We start from the raw sequence: 20,393 nt of genomic DNA, 5'->3' as shown, positions 1-20,393 counted from the left end.
GGTGTCCTTGTTTTCAATTGTTGCTTACAGAGTGAGGGAGACTCCCCAGTAAAAGCGCAGAGACATTCATAATTTGGACTCAATAATCCAAATTTAACAACTATTGAAGAAACAAAATGTTCTATAAACAATAATAGAAAGTAAAAGTGTCCTTTAGCCACTTTGGTAGGTTGCTCTGCTCTCAGCTGGTTTCAGTTCAGTATTCAGAAAATGCTGGTTTTAAGTTAGAACTGTAGCAGTTAGTTCTTCTAACAGTCTGATGTATCAAACCATTTTTAGATGATAAAACGTTCTCCTGGGCAATGGGAATACATAGACTCAGCCTCACAATGCATTCCCTTTGGGATGAGTACTAGTAATTACAGGGTTAGCTGCCCATGTAGAGCACCTGGAGGTCCTTAGGGGGGTCGCAATTTATCAGGATCATTCTGAACATTTTCTTTGTCCTTATTCCACCCTAAACAAAGCTTTTCCTCCAGAGTCTTGGAGTCATCTTTAACCCAGATGTGATGTGATCGCAAAATGACGCGGGCCCTACTACAGCCACACAAAACCAAAACAAGGACAGTATGAGATTGTGGAGGTCAGACAGGAAAGAAGAGACCTGTTTTGTAGGAAGCACATCATGAGGCTGGGGAGGCTTAGTTTCACTCTGAATGTCATTACTTCCTCTCTTGTGAATGGAAAAATGCAAAGCAATCTGGTATCATATGTCCACACTGACATCTAGTGCTGAAAAAATTGCACTAGCCAGCATGGAAACAAAGAAGCAAAAAGGTGTTGGACTGGAATGAAAATCTAAAATGTTCTTACCTTCCAATTCAAGAAGTGAATCCAGCCCTCAGCTAAATCTGAATCTTTCCTTCTAGGCTTTTTCTAGGGAAAAGGATCATTCATTTATCGGTGGCTTTTAGTTGTTGATGTTCTTTCACTTCGCATTTTGGTACATTCTCATTATTTTTCCATGCACGCATAAAAGTTGCATGCTGTAATATTTTACTATGCCTTTAAGGGCAGGCAAAAACTGATTAAAAACAAAAACAAAATATCTATGATTTTTTGTTGTAATTTCTGTCTTCCATGGAGTAGTAAGAAGCAATAGTAGTGTACAGAATAAATGAGTATTTTTCAGTGCCAGCTGCCAGCACATTTCCCTTCCCATCACCAGGGAAGTGTGAGATTAAAACCAAGTGCTCCGTATGCTTCAGAAGTGATATAATGCATGTAAGCATTGGACAGAACCTCAAAGGAGAAGAGGAAAAGAACAGATCCCAAAGCTCTGAGATCAATGGGCTTTTTTACCCATTGAATCCCAAGCTTTGGCTTAGGTCCCAGGGGGATGTGTGAGCTCTGCCAGCCCCGCTGGGACGCTGCAGCCCAAATGCCAGCGTGCTCCTGGCAAGCTGCAGCAATAAGGTTCAGCAGCGGCTGGCAGACATGTGCTCCACAGAGGGAATCCTGTTGTTCATCAAGTGGCTTCCCAAGAGCAGGGCACTTCTTGTTTCTCTACATGAAGACAAAGCAGGTCCTGACCTGCCAGGCAGGCAGAGATCCTCTAGAAGCTGTGCGCTGGGCTCCGCAGCACACTGACAAGCTATATCTGCTACCACTTAGTGCTACCTGAGATACCTCTCACCTCCTCCTCTTTCACAGCACAGCAAGCAACAAATGGGATGGTTTAGCCCTGGCTGCTTAGTGAGTGCAAGCCTCAGAAAGAAATATGGCCTTCATCTGCCAGCAGTACCCTTCCCACCCTCAGAGTCAGACAGCTCAAGTATTAAAATGCATTTTCTTCTTTTAATTTTTGCAATTATTTATTTGTCTTGAGCACAAATAGAATCATAAAGAAGCATATCGCAACATCTAGACTGTATTTTTTTCCCCATTCCTTGTAATCAACAACCATATGCAGATTTTAAAAACATTTCAGACTTGTGCATCTGGGCTGGACAGATTGGGATGAGCAGGGAGGATTGGCAGGCCCAATTAGACCATGAGAAGCATAAGTAGCTGTCAGGAATAAGGATAGATCAGGAGAAAGCATGTGGCATCTTTCACTAGATAAGCCGTGATGATTGGCATGCTCAGTCAGAAACATGCTTTTTCTGATTTAATGGGGGCTTAGTGTAGTCTAAAGACAAACTGTCTCACAGCTGAGACCATGCTAATCAAGCATCAAAATATAGGTGAGAGTCTGGTGCCAGTTTAAATTCCATTAATATCAGTGGAATTATGCCAAAACTATACGCCCAAATTTGTAGGGCGCAAAACTTGGCCTGTGTATATCATTAGGAATAAAACAGTGCTAAACTGTGTCACGTGTTGTGTATCCTCTTGAAATAAAATGTAATAGAATGGTAAAAATCAGAAAATATAAACTGAACTAAGATAAAGGGGAGAAATGGGGAGAACAATGGGAAAATAAAAAGGAAAATGAGAGGGAGAAGGAGATGGACAAGGGAAAAAGAATGTAGGACGAGGAGAAGAAGGAAAAGGAGAAGGGAAAGGAGAAGGAAAGGGAAGGGAAGAGAAAGGGAAGGGAAGGGAATAGAGAAAGAAAATGAAGCAAAAGAATGCAGGAATTTAGGAAGATGCCCAGATGAAATTTAAAAACCTGCACAAAAATTGCTGAATGTGTGGTAACAACATGGAATTCGAACGCTTCAATGTTGGTGTCACCATTTCATGTCCTTGCCCAACCTCCCCCTTCCAACTTTCAGGATGACCCAAAGCACATTAACATGTGAAAGGTGACTTTGCAGAGCGCATTTGGTGCGGCGATTGGAGGGACGTTGCGGAGTATATTAAAAGCGATGCCTTTTCAGTATGATACTACTTAATAATGGCTATAATCCCAACCAAGAGCCTGGAGCTGCTGGAGGGGCGCGGAGAGCTCAACAAATTCGAGTGTAGCCAAGCTGCTGCCAGCCCATAACCCTTCAGCTGCCGGGCTGGGGACACGAGCAGAGGAGCTGCTTTCATCCACCTCCGCATGCGCGTTCCTCTCCTATTCTTCAGGCTTTGGCTGTGAGCAGCTTACTCAAGCTGGCTGTCCTCAGAGACAAAGGAAAATGTAAATGTGGTTGTGGAGCTTAGTGTTTCAGTCAGCAATGGCAGAGGAAAGCAATGCTTTAGAAAATCCACAAATATAAAAAAATACCTTGAAGAGCTCTTATTCCCCCCCCCCACACACACACCCGACAAATTCCTTGTTATATTTTGAGTATTCCTCCCTTCCTCTATCTGAAAATGGTTATTTCCAGAATCCTTTTGGGCTTCATATTTTGATTGAAATCATGCTTGCTCATCCAGTACTTTGCTCTGCCCAACAAAATTCGTATGTAGTCATCATAAAGTGTAACCCACTGAGATGGTGTACCCCTGCTACTCATAGTCAGACCCTACCTTGGATTCATGAGGTTGAAGGAGAGATCTTAAAGCACTTCTGGATTTATTAAAGGCTTTACTACAGGGGGTAGGAAAAAGAAAAAAAGAAAAACCAAAAAAAGGATTCTAAAAATTAATAAAACTTTGTTGGTGAATCAAAAATACTCACATGAAGAATTTTTTTCCCAGAAGAAGCTGGGAAGACGATGCAGTGCTTGGAGAGAAGCAGCACAGGTCACAGTGAAGCTTGCCCTTGGTTTCCAGCTATCTGGCCTGATTGTTTGGGCAACTTGTAATTCACTTTGTCTCTTGTTGATTCAGTTCATCCCCTTCTGCTTGCTACCTCTTTATCATCCTGTCAGAATAAAACACTTCACGAATTCCAAGCAGCTCAAAGTGTAGGTTAAAAGAACCTTAATAGGCACAGAAGGTCAATACATTTTCTACTGGATCCTTGTGATAATAAGAGCTTTGGATATGCTGAGCTCTTACAGAAGTCGTAGTCCAAGTTATGCAAACACCAGTTACAAAAATAAAAGCCAGTGATGTTAGGCTGCTAAGCAAAACCATGAAGCACAGAGCATGCAGTAACCATTTCTGCAAAAACAGTCTGCAGGTTTTCATATAGCTGGGTGTATCTTAAAAAATGGGTCCCAGGAACAATTAATTATGTAGGGCTTGTACTGGCTAGAGGAGCAGCATTTGAATTCACCTGAGGATTTAAAGGTGTGAGCTGTACCGGAATATACTAGATGAACATTTTGTCAATCAGCAGCTGACGTAAAGTAAATGTTTGACTGTTATTGCTGCTGTCACAATTAATCACAAGGGCTCGGGAATCAAATACTACAGCACATACTGTTTTTCATTAGCATCACTGTGCAGTGCATTATTAGGGCTTTCACAGGTAGGGAATTAATTCTTATTAGAATTTCTTGTGGGCATCAAAACTGAGGTAATGAAATAGGAATGAGCTGGGAGCCCAGAGGCAAACACGGGGTTTTATATCAGATGGCTTCTTAAAAATCAACTGGGGGAAACTCCAAGGAGGAAGAAGGAGCGTGCCAGTTGGAGACAGCTTTGCCTGCTGCCAGAATAGAAACTTTCAGCCCACTTTAAGAGGTAGGGTGAAAGATCATTAAGGCTGATCATTCCCAAAGACAGATAGCAGAGAATTTGGTCTCTCTCTCTCTCTATTTGCTGGCTGAGTTGACTGCCAGCTCAGATCATTGCTAGAAGTTTAATTATCAGCCCTGTTGTTTTCATTATAAGCTGCTCTTCCTTGGGGTTTCATTATTTCAGTTCTTAAGGCCTTTCTGTGCATGGTTTGATTGTGGAGGCAGTGGAACGAGATTGATTGAGAGAGGGATTTAGTCAGACTGGTGCTGAAATCGTGTTTAAACTTCACCTCTTTTTGTAACGTGCTAAAAATCCTGCTATTATACTTACCAGAATCCAAGAGAGCTGGAAGCAGAAAAACCTCACTAAGAAAACCCTCACTGAGAGGCATGTGATTAATCTGGAATCTGTCAATGAGGCCACAGCCCAGCACATGTCCAACAGGAAGATCAATTGGCTAACATCTGATGAAATATATTCCAAATTCTTGGTTCTCACAGAGAGCAGAAGATCTTTTCCCCATTCTCTTCTTCCAGATCTGGGATATGCCAGCCTCCCAGTTCTGTTGGTTAATGACAGTCTCGAAGCACAATTGTTATTATGAGGGTGAGTTGTGTTCTACATACCACCAAGCGGACTTATCTCAGGAGCAAGAACCTGAGGGGATAGAAAACAACTCATGTATACAATATTTTCTTGTGCTCATTTTCAAAGAAAAGTGGAGATTTTTGTTGCCACAAATCAAATTGGATCTAGAAGAGGTGGTTAGCTCATCTTCTTCAGCACAGCAGGCAGTAATTCTGAAGTCTGTATGTACAATATATGTATATGAATATCTGTGGCTATCAATACATCCCACAGCCCTCGGCATTGTACTAATCCCAGCTGCTCCATGCTTCTTTTCCTGTGAACCACAGGGCCAGGATGCTCTCCTCAAAGTGGTCATAGGGCAGAATGGTTCTCCATAGCTTACCAGTGGTACTGTAAGCAACACGAAGATTTCAGATTGCAGCCCAGACTACTTTACTGTGAAGGAAACGCTGGTCCCTGTATGTGGGCAAAGCAGAGATTTGGGCACAGAACCCAGCTAAGAGCATGATGAGTGCATCCCATGGAGTGATGGCCTTTGAGTCACAGGCGGGCAGGAAAATGGGAGAGATCACCTTCAGTTGCCTGCTGTAATCTGTCTGCTCATCTTAGCCCAGCTGCTTGCTGATACACTGCTCCTCCGCAAATATGTCAGCTGTGCCCCAGGCAATGTCCTGATGTAAACGACTTGCACTGAATGAATTCTTTTTAGGGGATGGGGATATGTGTTATCCAGCCTGACCAGTACGGATTTTAACTGGTTCCTAAGCTCCCTGAAATCGTTGTTTTGAGCTGTACTTACTGCCTGCTTTTTAAAGATACTGCCCCTCCTTGCAGCTGCATAGCTGGGGTGTCCCTTCATTTGTATGATAATGCATCCAGGCCCTGAGGGCCTTCTTCCTGCTCTAGCCATGGTTGGGTGAGGCTCACAGCCTCAGAAACAGAGGAGCGTCTCAGCAAGAAAACTGAGAGTATCCACACTGACAGAGCACAAGCTGCTGCAAGAGCTTGGGGAACGTGTAGGAACTGTATGCCCATCCAGCATCAGTGGATACATAATAATGAACTAGATCACTGTGGTCCCCCTCTACCCATTTTCCAGTAGCTAAACTGGATAATAGGCAGCAATCTTTCCTATGGGAAAGGAAGAAAAAAAAGAGATCTCAAAGTAAGGGCTCAACTGGCAAAGACAATCCTTCCCCAGCAACCCACATAATGTGCTTATCTCTAAACCAGATTTTCAGCATGTTGGAAAGAAAGCTTTGGGTCCCTGTTTGATAACAGGATATGAATCACAGCCAGTGGACCTGGAATGAGAATGTGGTGTCTAAATCTGCGTCTCTCCAGTGCCAGCAGAATTCCAGCTGGGGCACATCCAGGATTCATCTGCAAAGCCTAAGAAAGAGAAGGAGCAATGATTGACATGATATTGCAGCATCTCCCATGCAAAATGCACACACCCCCTCCAGCATTTTCATAGTCAAATGCACACCTTGTTTTGCACTATAAAGAGCATGGGAATGAGATGTGATAATGAGACATAATGAGATGCATGTATAAGACAGGCTGTGGACAGGCAGTGAACATAAAAAGAGATGTGTATATATGCACATAGGGAGGAAGTGGCAGATAGGCACTTACAATCTAGCAACAATAATAATAATAATTAAGTATGTTCATTTTCCATCACCTACTCACCCTTTTCTTGCGAAAAGAAGCAAATAATCAGGATTTCTATTCAGATTCTTGTAACTGGACTCCTGTCAAAAATGCCTACTAATATCCACATAAATCATTAGATTAGTGTACTTCAGCTGTCTTCCTGTCCCTTGTGTTCTACCTTTCTTTATTAGCAAAGGTAAAGCTGCACAGATAGCCCACAAAAATGCATTTTACAGAGAACATTGAAAAATATCAGTTTGGAATTCACAGGCACACCCAGCACTAAAATCTACATTTATCTTATCAGGAGTCAGAAGTGATGCCAGACCTGCCTCCGTCTCTAACACTTACAAAAGGAATATGAGCAAGCTTCAGATCAAAAAGGACTAAGAGACATTATTGAGAAATATTTTCATATGATAAATAATAAGGGAAAAATAAAACCTTTTGGACAGTACACCAGCAGAAAAAGAGGTAATATTTTTTCACAAAATTCTGTTCTAATTATTGACATATTGCTACTAATCAGCAGTAGGGGCAAAAAAGAAGCTGTAATGTATCTATGTCCTTGTCTTTTTGGAGTGTTTCCAGTACTAATTGCACCAGAAGAGCGCTGTGGACGGGAATCCTTTTGCTCTTCTTCCAGTCATTGCTTAGAGGAACTTTAATTCTGCACAAAATGTTACAGATTTTCTGACTTTTTTTGTGCAGTAACATTTTTGCCCTTTTGCCCTTTGTAAGGCCGTGGAGCCACAGCAATAATCTTTTAGCTAAAAGCCTATTGAAAGCCAAATCAACACTAGCAGATGCACAGAGACTTCCCTTGGGGAAGAATCTAGTTAAGTCAGTCCAACAGCATCAGCAGCAACGATAAGAGGTGTTCACTGCTGTTGCAAGTCTTGGGTGTAAATGTCCCTGATGGCTGAGGTTGAGTGCAGATGTTGTAGCAGACTCAGTGCTCTCGTTGCCCTGAAGTCTCCTAAAGTGTCCATTTATATCACGTAGGGAGTCATTAGAATGGGCAGGGTGTGCTGGGTGAAGGTAGTTAGACACAGACTTGTCATGATGATCAGTGTTCATTGATTCTTTTATTCCCTGTTACTGTTCTGTTCATTGGGTGTAATCTATGATGGAAATAAAACTTATTTCTGGATGACAAGAGTTGTGCAAACATTAAGATGTGGGCATGATTCACTCCTGCTGATGGAAGCAAACCCCTGGCATAATGGAAGAAGGCATTCTCTCTCTTCCTGTGGTATCATGGAGGTCTCTACAACTGGTTATGGGGATTTCTATTGCAGTTTTGCTCCCTTTTTTTGAAAGAAAACATTTATTTTCTCCTCATGGAATAACTGCAATGGCTACAAACCTTCTTTTGGACAGGGAAATGTGGTCTCCTTAAGGCACTGCAGTCACCCTCCAGGCAAATCATCCATGTCAGCAATGCTGCCAGATGAGATCCTCTTGCCCCTTTCGCCGTAGGGTGTGAGGAAATTACTGGTGGGACACAAACAACAAGGGGTATTTCACTGGCAGAGGCACCAGTCCGTGTACCTTTGTTACGGTTTTGCTCATGCCTGGATCATCTTGCACGGGTTTCTATGACAACAGAAAATTATTTCTTAACACAAATTAAGTTTGTCAGACTTAAGCTTGTGCATAGCACTTGCTGAAGGCTAGATAAGCAAATCTGAGACCAAAAGCAGGCAGACTAATCTGCCCGATAAAAATGGAGCTACCAAGGCTCTGAAGCAGAAAAGGTCCCATGAAAAAGGGTTCCCTAAAAAAGTTGACTGTTGAATTTTGATTCTTCTTTTGTACCTGGAGAATGAAAGAGTAGCACAAGAATAGTGAATATCGTGAATTGATAGACTTACCCTTTAAATGCGGAGACTTTGTGAAAAATCACCTATGTCTAAGAAGCACAAGCGTTCAGTTCATAAACACCATAGGAACAGAAAAAAAGGGAGAGAATTCATAGAAGCTCCTCTTTAGGAAATGTCAAGGGGGTCCTAAAAATAACATTGTGGGCCTGTTTTAGACACATTGAACTGTAAATTCTTGGTATCCTGGTCCCTCAATTGCAAAATCTTAAGCTTTTTGCTTACACATCTATTCTCATCCTTGAACTCTGGCATCTTTTTATCAGAATCTAGAAATACAGTTCCCATTTCATTAGATTCTAGAGATAAAGTTTCCATTTGCAGATCGGGAGGACTATTTTTCTGTCAGTTTATCCCTACTAAATGTGTTTCTGCTGTGTAACTGAGCTTTTTAACAAAGGTACTTGTTCCTTCGCAGCCAGAGTGATGAACGGTAGTGTTGAACATCTGTTCAATCTAGAAGGACCGTAATTTTTAGTTACAACAAAACCCTATCAGAAATTTAGTGCCATTTTGTTGCTTCAGTAGAGCTGTTGGATTTATGCTGTAGGTTACTCCTGTTAACTCAAAATGGGTGGTTAATAGGCTGTTTTATCGTAGCTGACTCTGACATTAGGGACAACCCATGCATCCTGTTGAGGAGAACAGCCTCCATGCCTGACAGTGAAGGAAGGGCTGTGGTGTGGATCTATGCAAAAACACCGCCTTCTGTCTACAACTGCTGATCTCAGAGTCAGCTTTATACAAAGAGCAAAAGCAAAGCCTAACCGTTTGCTGCAGCAAGTAATGCGTTGTTTATTTTTCTTTCACTCCTCAGTGCTTGATTCAGCAGAACTGGGTGGGAGTGATTTTTTTCTCCCTTCCTATCTTCCTTTCTCTGTTTCTGCTCTACTTCCTTCTTGGCATCCCTCCTCTCCCAGTTCTCCTCCCAGTAATTCTGAACTGAGCCTCAACTGCATGTTGGCTTCATTTCCATTCTTCTCCATCTGCTAAAATGTATTCATGTATTGTGTATCAAATGTTGACATTTATAATGGTGTCAATAATGTTTTGAGTCAAAACCTGAATGGAAACAAGCAGTTTGAGCAGTTTACCTCTCTGATGGGTATTGTTTCAGGCTCTTTTCGGGCTCAAGAAAGGAAACACTGCACAGTTGGATCCTGCTAGGGAGATTTCCTGAACAACAACAATGGGTAGGAGAATTTTTGTTCTTTAGTGGAAATTTAAACTCCATATGGTGATTCCATGTGTTTTACTTGCAAAACGAGCTGACCAGTGTTTCAAGGATCATGCAACAATCTAGAGCTGTGCAACTCCAGTAAGGTGAGCTTGTAGGTCTTCTGAAACATTCACATGGACACATACTCATGACTGGGAGTGAGGCTGTATATTTCAAACCAAAAGCAGTGTGGTAGGATACAAGATGGGACTGACTTCCACCTTTCCTTAGATGCACTCTCCTGTTGTTCCCTTCACTGACATCTGCCTGATCTTATAGTGAGCTGGTTAAGGGAAGTTGTGAAAATCTCATGTATGACATGGCTGTATCCATGAAAGTACTACAGGTCTGTCAAACTTTCTGTGGAAGTACAGTGGCCGTAGGGACACCTAAATTTACAGCTCTGTTTTGGATATCTTGTTTTCAATGCATTGATTGTTACTGTTTCTCCAAGCTGTTTGCTATGCATGACACATTATTTTAATAAAGTTCTCAGACATATTTTGTCAGCTCTGCGTATCTTCAGAGTAAAATGAATTTCTCCCATTGTTCAGATTTATTTGATTTATTTTTTGTGGGATGCCCATGGCTGGCTATATGGATGTGAATTGCATATACACTAGAATGACTTGATTGCAGTTCCATGAGTCTTCCAATGACAAGAAGCTATACTCAGATGGAAGTGAAACACATCATAGGATCAAGGCACAGGATTGGCCAATACTGATTTATTTATTTATTTATTTTTTTCCCAAAGGCAGATATTTTCTGTTTTTCTGTTTCACCCAGTATAAAGTTCAACATCGGAAGGAAGAGATAAAAAACAACCAGAAGTCCTTAGAATTTATTTCCTCTAGGTGCCTGAGGTAGAATGTGGCCACACCAACAAAACTGCCTTCTTTTAGGTGTCCTGGAAGAAGTATTTCAGGATGACTAAACGTTCCAGGAACAATAAATAAATAAATAATCTTTGGCAGAATGACCATTATTTGTCCAGCCTGTCTTTCCAGAGTAGTGTGCAGGATCTCAGAAGCCATGAGAACACAGCCATGAGGGTCAGTTATTGCAGGCTTGTTGAAGGTCAGGTTGTAGTTTGGATGGGTACCCTATAGATCACTGGTTGACGTAAGATAGTGTTTATGTGATAGAAAAGCTTTTTCGGTTTCCCTAGACCACAGAGGTCAAGTGAGACAAAGAAAAATACAGAAGAAAATAATTCTGATGTAATTTCACATCAGAATCTAGTACGCTCAATCACAGCAAAGGGAATATTAGTTCTTAGGTGTTCCTACTGACATCAGTGGGGTTATAGGGATGAGGTGGAGGGGTGGAACAAGTTAGCATTCATTCTGAAGGAGTAAGGCTATAATCCAGCATTTTATCAGCCCTAAGGTCCAAAGCCTGAAAGTTAAAGACTAAAAGCCACTGTGTCTTGAAAGGAGTGGGCAACCTCACGTGTCCCTTAAGTCAAAGAGAATGGAGGATGGAGAATGAGCCCAGGAGATTTCCTGCAGTTTTGCACCTAGATCATTCAGAACAACATCCTCCATCTATTCAGTAAAGGAGATAATTTCAGCCCTCATTAGATGGGCACAGGGCTTTGTAGGATGGACTGGCCTACAAGAATCACTGGGAGACTGCATTCTGTATGTCACAAGTGTTCTCAGTTTCAACACCTCATTCTGGCACACCCATGATTTTTCACAGGCTACTGTGTAGCTCTGAGGTGCCTTCATAGGACAACATGCTTTTGTCTTCTCAGTGAAGGCAAAGTTCTTATTTTAGGAGGAGAATTCAGAAAAGTAGCCAACCTACTTATGATTCACAGGAAGGAGTGTATTGTTTAGTTTTTCTTTATTATTTATAACCACTGGAACTCATTTGCTACACAAACATTTGCAAAAATGAACTTGTTTTCTTTAAACTCATGCTGCACCTAAAGACAATACAACATTGCTTAACAGAAATTAAAGGGCATTGTGTTGGGGAAAGGTAAAGTTGTGAAGATATCTCAAAAGGAATCAAAGGAAGTGCTCAGTCATAAAGCTAATATTTGGCAAGGGAAAAGTGAAATGTCTATAGACAACACAAAAGATGTTTTCAGAGGACGGCGAATGGAGAAAGACATAAGAGAGCCGTGCCAGTTGGCAGGGCCTACACATGAGAAAATAAACTGTACCACTCAGCATTTTCACATGGCAACGTGTGATCTGGTGGGCCATATCCTCAGCTAGTGTAGGCTGGTATAACTCTGCTATGAAGTCAATGAAGCCAGCAAGACCAGCTGAAGATTTGGAGAAATATGTTTATTAAGTCTATGTATGCTGGACAGTAATGTTTTCCATGCTGTTTATTTTCCCCTCATTACATACTTTACAGAATCTAAAAATTGTATTCTCTATCAGATACAGCATACAGACCCAAATGGACATACAGCGGACAACTTTCAGAACAGTATCAGTGCAAAGCATAAAGCCATTTGTAGGGAACCAGAAGTATCATGAGGTTTTGCATGTTCCTTTTCCCTTGGCACACTGATTTCAGAAGACTACACCATGTGATTTTCTTTCCCCTCCAACTCATGGTGCTGAACCTCTGCAAATCAGAACCCCTCCATAGTCAATATTTCACAGCCATGACCAGCTACATTAGAATTTCAGGTATATGGATAGAAGGAATCTTGTGCTAGCTGGAAGGCTCACTGTTCTCAAAGTGATCCACTCAGTGAATTCTTCTCTCAGTTTGCAACTGCCATCTCTTGTATTTTTCATTCTTTTTTTTATTCACCATCAAATGCCCCTTGGCCTGATAGAAAACACCAAATAAACAGCCATATTGTGGGTTAAAAAGAAGAGCTTAGAGTTGAAGTAGAGGTTAAAGTAAGTACAGGACCAAAAAGTTCATGCCTTCATCATCTAATCTCAGGTAAGCCTTCTAGGACATTTGTTGAGTGAATTGCTGAGTTTTGTTGTTTGTTCTTTTCTTTTTTCTTTTTTTTTTTTTTTTCTTGTTGCTTTTGGATTTATCACCTACTCAGAATAATCATTCACTTTCCTTTCAACATGTAGGAGTAGTTTGGAATCAAGAACTGCCTTTTCTGTCTGCCAAGGGTGGTGGTAGAGTCATTGTCACTGGACGTTTTCACACAACATGTAGATGTGTCACTGAGGGATGTGGTTACTGGGTATGGTGATGATAGGTTGATGGTTGGACAGTTGACACTCTTCAGTGCAAGCATAAATGCCTACCCTGTACATCCTCTCCAGGTTGACAATACCAGGTTGTATTGGAATGCTGAAGTGGTACAGCTTTTGCATACACCTCTGTCCAAATTCAGGTAAAAAGGATACCCTTCCTACGTGACTAGATTTAGTTTGTACTTGACAATGTTCCAGCTGCCTGAACAGCAGGCTTTGGCCATCATGGCACAGAAGAAGTCGGTGAGTCTGGGAGAGGAGGAGGCTGTTGTCTCACATGAGAGGTTAGGTGTGTGTTAGGAATAAGTCATGCTCCCTGGAGGAAGGGAAGGGAAGAGGTTTGATGAACCAGGATCAGTAATTCTCCTGGCACTTAATGTGGCAACGTGGGGATTGGCACAATCAGCATTCAGAGCTAGATTCTCAGCGTGTGCTTAGTTTCAAGACCTCCTTGCCATTAACATTCCCTTCACAATGGGGAGAACCTTAAAAGATGATGTTTGTCATAGAATCAATCATAGAATCACAGAATGGTTTGACTTGGAAGAGTCCTTAAAGCCCACCCAGCTCCAACCCCCTGCCATGGGCAGGGCTGCCATCCACTGGATCAGGCTGCCCAGGGCCCCGTCCAACCTCGCCTTGAGAGCCTCCAGGGATGGGGCACCACAGCTTCTCTGGGCAACCTCAGCCCCTAATGTTTTTTCAGGCTTGATCCTTACAGCCTTATTTTCAGAGAGAGGGCTCCCCTCCAGCCCCAGTGGCTGTAACTCTACTTCAGGGGATTTATTTCTTGTAAATTCTTAACTAACAAAAATTGCCTTATTGACGAGACAAGGGAAAAAATATTAATTCTGTGTCTAAGAGCTGTGGGGCTGGACTCTTGAGGGTTAAAATTATCCTGGCTATGATGAGCTTCCCAGTTTGGTCAGCCTCCAACAAAATGAAGACAAGCAGAGCATCAGCGTGCAATATACAATTACATTTCTGACACATCGCATCTTGCTATGCCGTTTCTTCTCAAATCAGAACCAGTTTACACTCCTATAATTTAATACAGCACGATCTGAAGCCTTGAATAGAAGACTTTCTTTTTTTTTAATTTGACTAAAAATATCTTTTTGGTTTTTTTTTCCACAGTGAGCTCATGGCTCTGTACTTTAATGGTCAGTTGCCTTCTCCTTCAACATATACGTATTTTTGAAGAAGATTCATACAAATATGATCTCTAAGTTATTCATTTACTGTGTGTTTTATTTCAATAGTTTCCTGTTATAACAGCTCCCAGAAAAGGAGCCGGCTTTTATGCAATTGCACATTTTACAGACACAGCACCTATTTTTGTGTGTACTCAAACACAGTCCTACATTTTTCATTTGAAAAGCAGTAGCTTTAATGGTTGCCGAGGAAGAGTTTGATTTGCTTACTTTAGTCATCTTTGGGTTGTGTTAATCTCTGTGAGTGCAGATTTGCAAAATAACTTGCATGCATTCATTCATCAGGCTTAACGTAAGCAAAAACTAAGCACAGTTCATAGTGAGCTAGATCCCTGGCCTGAGTTGAGGGAAAAGATCTACCTTTGCACTTTCCGGCCCTCTAAGTCAAGACAGCTGCTTCAAGGCTGCACTAAGTTTTCTTCTGCTTTACAAGACTTTCTATTTACTCTGCTAAGTGGATATCTGCTGGGAATGCTCTGTACTGAACTGGATTCTACATTTTGGTGCTGTGCAGCTGTAGTTTGTTAGCCCTGTGCAGGTTTTAAGACGCTCAGTGCAACTGCCTTCTCTGATCCACCATGACAACAAGTTTTGCGCAATGCAATTCTAATTATTCAGCCTAGCGGCATCATTCACAGAGGTGCAGTTTACTGCTTCTCTTTGTGTTTTCATCTAGCAGCAGCAACATCAGGCACAGATAATTCATCAGCCTCAACTCACAACAACTCTGTGACCTAGGGACACGGTTAGCTGGCATGGAGGTGATGGACTGATGGCTGGAGTAGGTGATCTTCATGGTCTTTTCTATGTTTTTTTTTTCTTTTTAGTGTATAGGTTAAGACAGAATGATGCAGCTGGAAATATTTAGCATTTGTGGCAACATTTGTTCATTTCCCAGAGGGTACAGGAAATAAAGCCCTTTATAAAATGCATATTTTTACAGGAAGAGCACCACTCAGCCCCAGAGAGTTTACATCTCTTTCTATCTAAAACAGGAGCGAGGATGTGCTTACCTCTTGGCAGTTTCTACTGTACTTAAAAGGGTGTGTGAGTGCCTTTCTGTATACAGTACAAATGCTTGTCTTGTCCCAGCATGGATTGTCCATTTTTATACTTCCATATTGCAATAGAAAAACTGGACAGCGTTCGTGGTGTTGCCATGTAAGTACAGGCAGAATTTTGTAGTGGTCTGTACCTGTGGGACAGAGCTTCTCTGCTATATCTATCAAAGCCAAATTTGCTGAAGGAGAGCAACAAGGGAATTCATTTTTCCAGAGTTCAATCAAATCAGCCCTTATTAGCTCGTGCTGCCTCATTAGCTCGGCCCTGGTGTGTGGGACTGTGTGCCACTGCAGCCGGTGTTCATTCAGGAGAGCTGTGATTGATGACTGAGAATGATGCTACCGATTACTCTGAAGGCCTGAGGAGACTTGCCAGGGGATTAACGCTGGGGAGCAGAATATGCGCTTGGCATGAACGACCTCATTAGAATAGATTTATTTATGGAAAGACGACAAATTTGAAGGTGCCATTTATATTTCAAGGAAAACCTCTTATTGATAGGTGGCTTCAAGTACATGGCACAATTTTTTTCTGTTAAGGATATTCAGGATCAACACATTCAGGTGGTGCTGGTAGAAATGAATAAGGGGATTCGAAAAAAACAAGAGAAGCAAGAGTCAGGGTTATACTGCATCTATGTTAGAACCGCCCAGAGCAATTTTAATAACTCACACATTGCAGAAGTTCAATAAACAGATACTTTGTGGGTAGTTGGGGTGGTCTCCAAATCCCGGCATCTTCCCAGAAAGGTCCTTTTCCTGCACCCACTGAATTTCACAGAGGCCCAGCTGCTGAAATCCACCCGAAGCTCAGAGCAAGTCAGTAGCAAAACTGACCTACACCCATGTTTTGTCACTGAGTCCCCACACCTGCAGCATTCACACATGTGTTCACAGGTGCAGCCTCTCAGTCTGGCAGCCCAGCCAGGGGCCTTGCTGCTCTCAGTGAATTACTGAATGGCTACCAACCCCAAAATGTAGAGGACTGAAGAAAAAATAAAACACAAATAAAATATGTAAATACTTTGTGATATGATGAAGCCCGTTCTGCATCTTCTTCATTGTTAGGTAAGTATGGAACAAGTAACATGATCAAACAGAAATGTATTTGGTCAAAGGAAGCAATCGCTATTTTTTGATAAAATATGTTCTATATTAATGACAGAAAGCAATGCGTTTGCTAGCCCCTCATTAGACAGCGGTGTTGTCTGTTGTTTGTCCAGCACATACTTAATAATTTCACCCGGAGTCTCAAGATCGTCAGGGCAGCTCGAATGATGTCCCTAACATTTTTGTGAGCCTTCTGCTTCAGGCAATCCTTTAAAACAGAAGCTTGCGCGTCCTTAGGTAGATCCGATCCTTCTACTGCTCGTATCAATCGATTAGCAAAATCAGAGAATGACTCTGAGGGACCCTGAGCAATCTCTGACCACGGGGCTGCAGGCTCTGCCTTTCTTATAAAGTTTCTAAAGGCAGTAGCAGCCGCCCCTGTAGTGGAAAGCAATTCCCCTGGGCGCAGGAGCCTAAGCTGTCTCTCTGGGGACCCAGCCATTTCCGCAGTTACTCCCGAAAGCCTCATTATATCAGTTCTCGGTTCCCCCTCCCTCCCATTAGCAGGGTGTTGAGCATCACGTCCAGCCTCAGCTACAGTAGCTTTAAGTTGTATCATCCACTCCTCCCTCCACAAAGTAAACTGAACTGGCTCGAGAACGACTCTCATTAGACTCTCAATGTCATACGGGAGTAGGGGACCTGGGGCAATGAGTGCCTCAAAAGCACTTAGTGTCATCGGAGATCTCAGCCCCTTTTTCTCAATCGCTTCTGCAAACCGAGTAACTGCTTTTGCTTCCAAAGGTACCCAAACCGGTCCCTCCTCTCTGACGACAATCGGGAACACTGCATGATCTCGCTCCTTGAGTCCCAACTCACGCATTGATTCCTGCATGTCAGCCCACTTAGTGGGCTTGCGTGATACCTCTTGCTCCCCCCACAACTCCTCCCTCCGTGGAGGCGAACCCGATCCTGTGGGGCCGGGCAAAGCCTTCCGTTCCTCCCCCTTTTTGGAACACGATCCCTCCTCTGAGGGGGGCGGGTATGAGGGCGAGCCCACGCCTCCACGGCGCGCCGCCTCCATAAACCCTCCCCCCTCCGGTCAAGAACCGCCCCCTTCGGGTGAGTGAAAGCTCTGCAAAGAGGGGTAAAGGCGGGGATATGATGGTGGCGCCTCCTCCGATGACTCAGCTTCCGCCTTCTTTTCCGGAGTTGTTGTTTCGAGCGCGGCCATGGCCATCTTGGAATCAGCCGGCGTGGCCGACGCCATCTTGGATCCGGAGTCACTGCAAGAAAGCAGATCCCCCGCACCCCCCGAGATCCCGGACGTCCCGGAATCCAGACCAAAGACCCCTTTCGCGATGGCCTGGACTTGCTTCTCCTCCCTAGCCGCTTTAAGCGCACCTAGGACCAAACCCCAGGTTTTTAATTCTTTCGCTTTATGCTCGCGGGTGGCTCTCTGGAGCAGGGCCTCAGTGAAAGAGTCCCACCGCCCCGAATCGAGCAAAACGCCAGGGGAGGGTAAAAGCCGCGCCGACTCCAAGCAAGAGGCAACAGCGGCAATATCCTTCTTAGAAGGAGCACTCTTACCACAATAGGTTTTACAAAGTTGCAATACTACTCTAAAGACGGAATCCATTTACCCAGAGACCTGAAGTCTTCCTGGTCTTCTACGAACTATCGGCCGTAGGATAGGCGCAGCGCTGCATTCCCCTTTGCACCCCACCGAGAGTGCTTCCACGGGCTCGAACCGTGGATACCGCGTCCGTCAGCGCGGTTTTAGCCGTCGCACACTCACCTCCAGGACTTAGCCTCACACGGGGCACCAATTGTTACCTCGATCTGGTAACCTGGAAAGTCAAGTCCCTTTGTGAATGTGTATCGACGGCCCCGACCAAGTCACAGCTGCTTGTTACACCAATATGGTCAGCGGTAAAATGGCCTTTATTGGAATGTGAGGGTCCCTTATATAGGTATCCAGTTTCATCCTTATCTTTTTCACGTATGCATGACCCAGCAGGGGAAGGCCTATCACGTTACATCCCGAGGGTCGTACTTCGCCTAATACAACACACCTGGTACCACAGGATTCCCAATTTTTCAGCTTCTCTGCAAATTACTGCGGACTGACACCCATTTATTGGTGATCTGCTTCTGGTGCCTCGTCTTCCATATCTGCACTGTATTCTTCAAATGCATCATCTTCAACATCCAGAAGCCCGAGTAGCTACAAAGAAGAGAAAATATGGTGTAACAGCAAATTACACACGTGGTTTCACTGCACATCTTCCCACAATACCTAGATGCCACTTCTTAGAAATCTCAAATCCTAGAATAACAGCATTACATAACTATCTCGACTCTCCTTTTCTCCCTCCTGCGACGACAGAGAAAGGTTTGAAAATGCATCCTCACAGCAAATTAAGTGCTCAGAGACCAGAAGATAAATAAAACCAAAGCAAAGCTCATTCAAAGAGCCTGCCTGCTGGGCTACCAAGATCCTACCTCTGTGACCTTCCCCCTCCCCAAGGACACGTATCTTGTCCTTCAGGAGTCGGTTGGCCCTTTCCACAATTGCTTGCCCCTGGGAATTCCCAGGGATGCCATTCGAGTGCGATATTCCCCAATGCTCAAGCCATTCTTGAGTAGATCGCGAGATGAAGCACGAGCCATTGTCTGTCTTGATATGTCGCGGCACACCAAGGACCACCATGGCAGTGGTCCAGTGTCGCTGAGCTGCAGGAGACTTAAATGTTAACATAATCATCACTCAATCAAAACCTTGACTGACAATGCACTAAACATAAGGTTACATGTAAGGTCATAATTTTTTGAGTTGACATATACACACTCATTCAAGCATTCATTTTAGACAATTCTATAAATGGAAATTTCTAAGCTAATGTATTATTACTTATCGACAACTATGAGGTGCTAAACCACCAAAAGGAGAGAGAAGGAACACAATAGTGGTGAATGTGATAGGCAGTGCCTGCAGGGCATCCCCTGCTTCAAAGTGCACTTTGCCTTTCTCACCCATCTCAGATTCTCTCCTGTTTTAATTCTTGCTAACAAACCACTATATTAGATCTCTCTACAATACAGACTACTCAGAGAAAGTTATTTACAGCTATAGTTACTTATTCCTATTGTTACTTGTTTTACCCTTAACTTTCTTCTTTTTGTTTTATTTAATTGGTAAGCTTTTCTTGTTGACCTACTCCTACTATAGTTACAAAAATCATCTATGGGTAGTAATTCTTGATGCAGTATAGAGTGAGATGCACCTGTAACTGTCAGAAAACAAATATCTTTGCACTGCTGTGTGCGCACTGCATTCAGCCCACTGGGGGGTAAAACTCATCCTAGGATCTTCAGGACCTGCTCTAGTAAAGCTGCCACCATTCCTCCCAACTCCACCACCACAATTCCCCCTCCATACAATTTCCAAGCTCCATCAACAAATTTGTCCAAGTCCTCTACCCTAGTTCCCTAAATGAGTATATTATTGGGAGAAAATGAAGACATTCTTGCTGGGACTAGCAAGAGACCTTCAGAGGTGCAAACAGGTCTGCAGACAAAGAGGGAGAAAACCAAAAGACTGTAACAATTCCTGCCAGACAGACCATCTTGGCATGATCACGGGATATCTAGCTTGTGCACCTGGCATGGGTGTGAGCAGATACTATATATAGGCCATTGGCAAAACCCACCAAAACTGAGGCGGTTTGGAGTGAGTGGCAAGAGACCATGGGTTCATGTATGACCAAAGCTCAATCAGCTGAGCTGTCTGTGTTACTCTGAATGCAATTGGTGCTGCATTCTTATCCCTGTCTCGGGCCTCTACTACCCACACCAAATTATCACTTACTTTGTCTGTAATTCGGGTCCCAGCAGGGGTAGTGATTCACACTAAACTAGGGTCAGTTGCATGCTTTTGTCCCCATTCGGAAGTAACGATTTGTTTACTTTCACAAGCGGCGGAGGAGGGGGGTAGGCAGTGAGGGGGGGCA

The 20,393-nt window shown here is 43.2% G+C and overlaps 2 protein-coding genes and 2 long non-coding RNA genes across 5 annotated transcripts in view; 1 reads left to right on the top strand and 3 right to left on the bottom strand.

Annotated features, from left to right (window-relative positions):
* Positions 1-5,027: 5,027 nt before the first annotated feature.
* LOC146762093 (uncharacterized) lies at positions 5,028-8,209 on the bottom strand. The gene is made up of 3 exons (XR_014942935.1): positions 8,126-8,209; positions 6,402-6,489; positions 5,028-5,163 (listed from the first exon to the last, which is right to left on the bottom strand). It is a non-coding gene; the product is annotated as an uncharacterized LOC146762093 (long non-coding RNA).
* Positions 8,210-9,753: 1,544 nt separating this feature from the next.
* On the top strand, positions 9,754-10,841 carry LOC146762092 (uncharacterized). The gene is made up of 2 exons (XR_014942936.1): positions 9,754-9,832; positions 10,616-10,841. It is a non-coding gene; the product is annotated as an uncharacterized LOC146762092 (long non-coding RNA).
* Positions 10,842-15,948: 5,107 nt separating this feature from the next.
* Positions 15,949-18,595, bottom strand: LOC146762091 (uncharacterized). Its single transcript, XM_085538287.1, has 2 exons — positions 18,456-18,595; positions 15,949-18,230 (listed from the first exon to the last, which is right to left on the bottom strand). Exon 2 carries the CDS (start codon positions 17,462-17,464, stop codon positions 16,511-16,513), a length of 954 nt encoding a protein of 317 aa, XP_085394413.1. The 5' UTR covers positions 17,465-18,230; positions 18,456-18,595; the 3' UTR covers positions 15,949-16,510.
* The window catches only part of MTURN (maturin, neural progenitor differentiation regulator homolog), a 33,080-nt gene continuing 31,139 nt past the window's right edge, over positions 18,453-20,393 (bottom strand). The window contains exon 4 of one of the 2 annotated variants that reach the window (XM_085538286.1): positions 18,453-18,607. The gene's annotated coding sequence lies outside the window, so the exon portion shown is untranslated. The remainder of the gene's footprint in view (positions 18,608-20,393) is intronic. The other variant, XM_085538280.1, reaches the window with a different exon arrangement.

This window comes from Coturnix japonica, chromosome 2, assembly GCF_054131305.1.
Source record: "Coturnix japonica strain WE chromosome 2, WE-NBRP24, whole genome shotgun sequence".
In the NCBI taxonomy this organism is placed as follows: Eukaryota; Metazoa; Chordata; class Aves; order Galliformes; family Phasianidae; genus Coturnix; species Coturnix japonica.
This window is presented reverse-complemented; position numbering and strand designations above follow the sequence as displayed.

Excerpts from the sequence above, each read along its gene's own strand:
- LOC146762091 (XM_085538287.1), bottom strand. The coding sequence starts at position 17,464 with ATGGAGGCGGCGCGCCGTGGAGGCGTGGGCTCGCCCTCATACCCGCCC.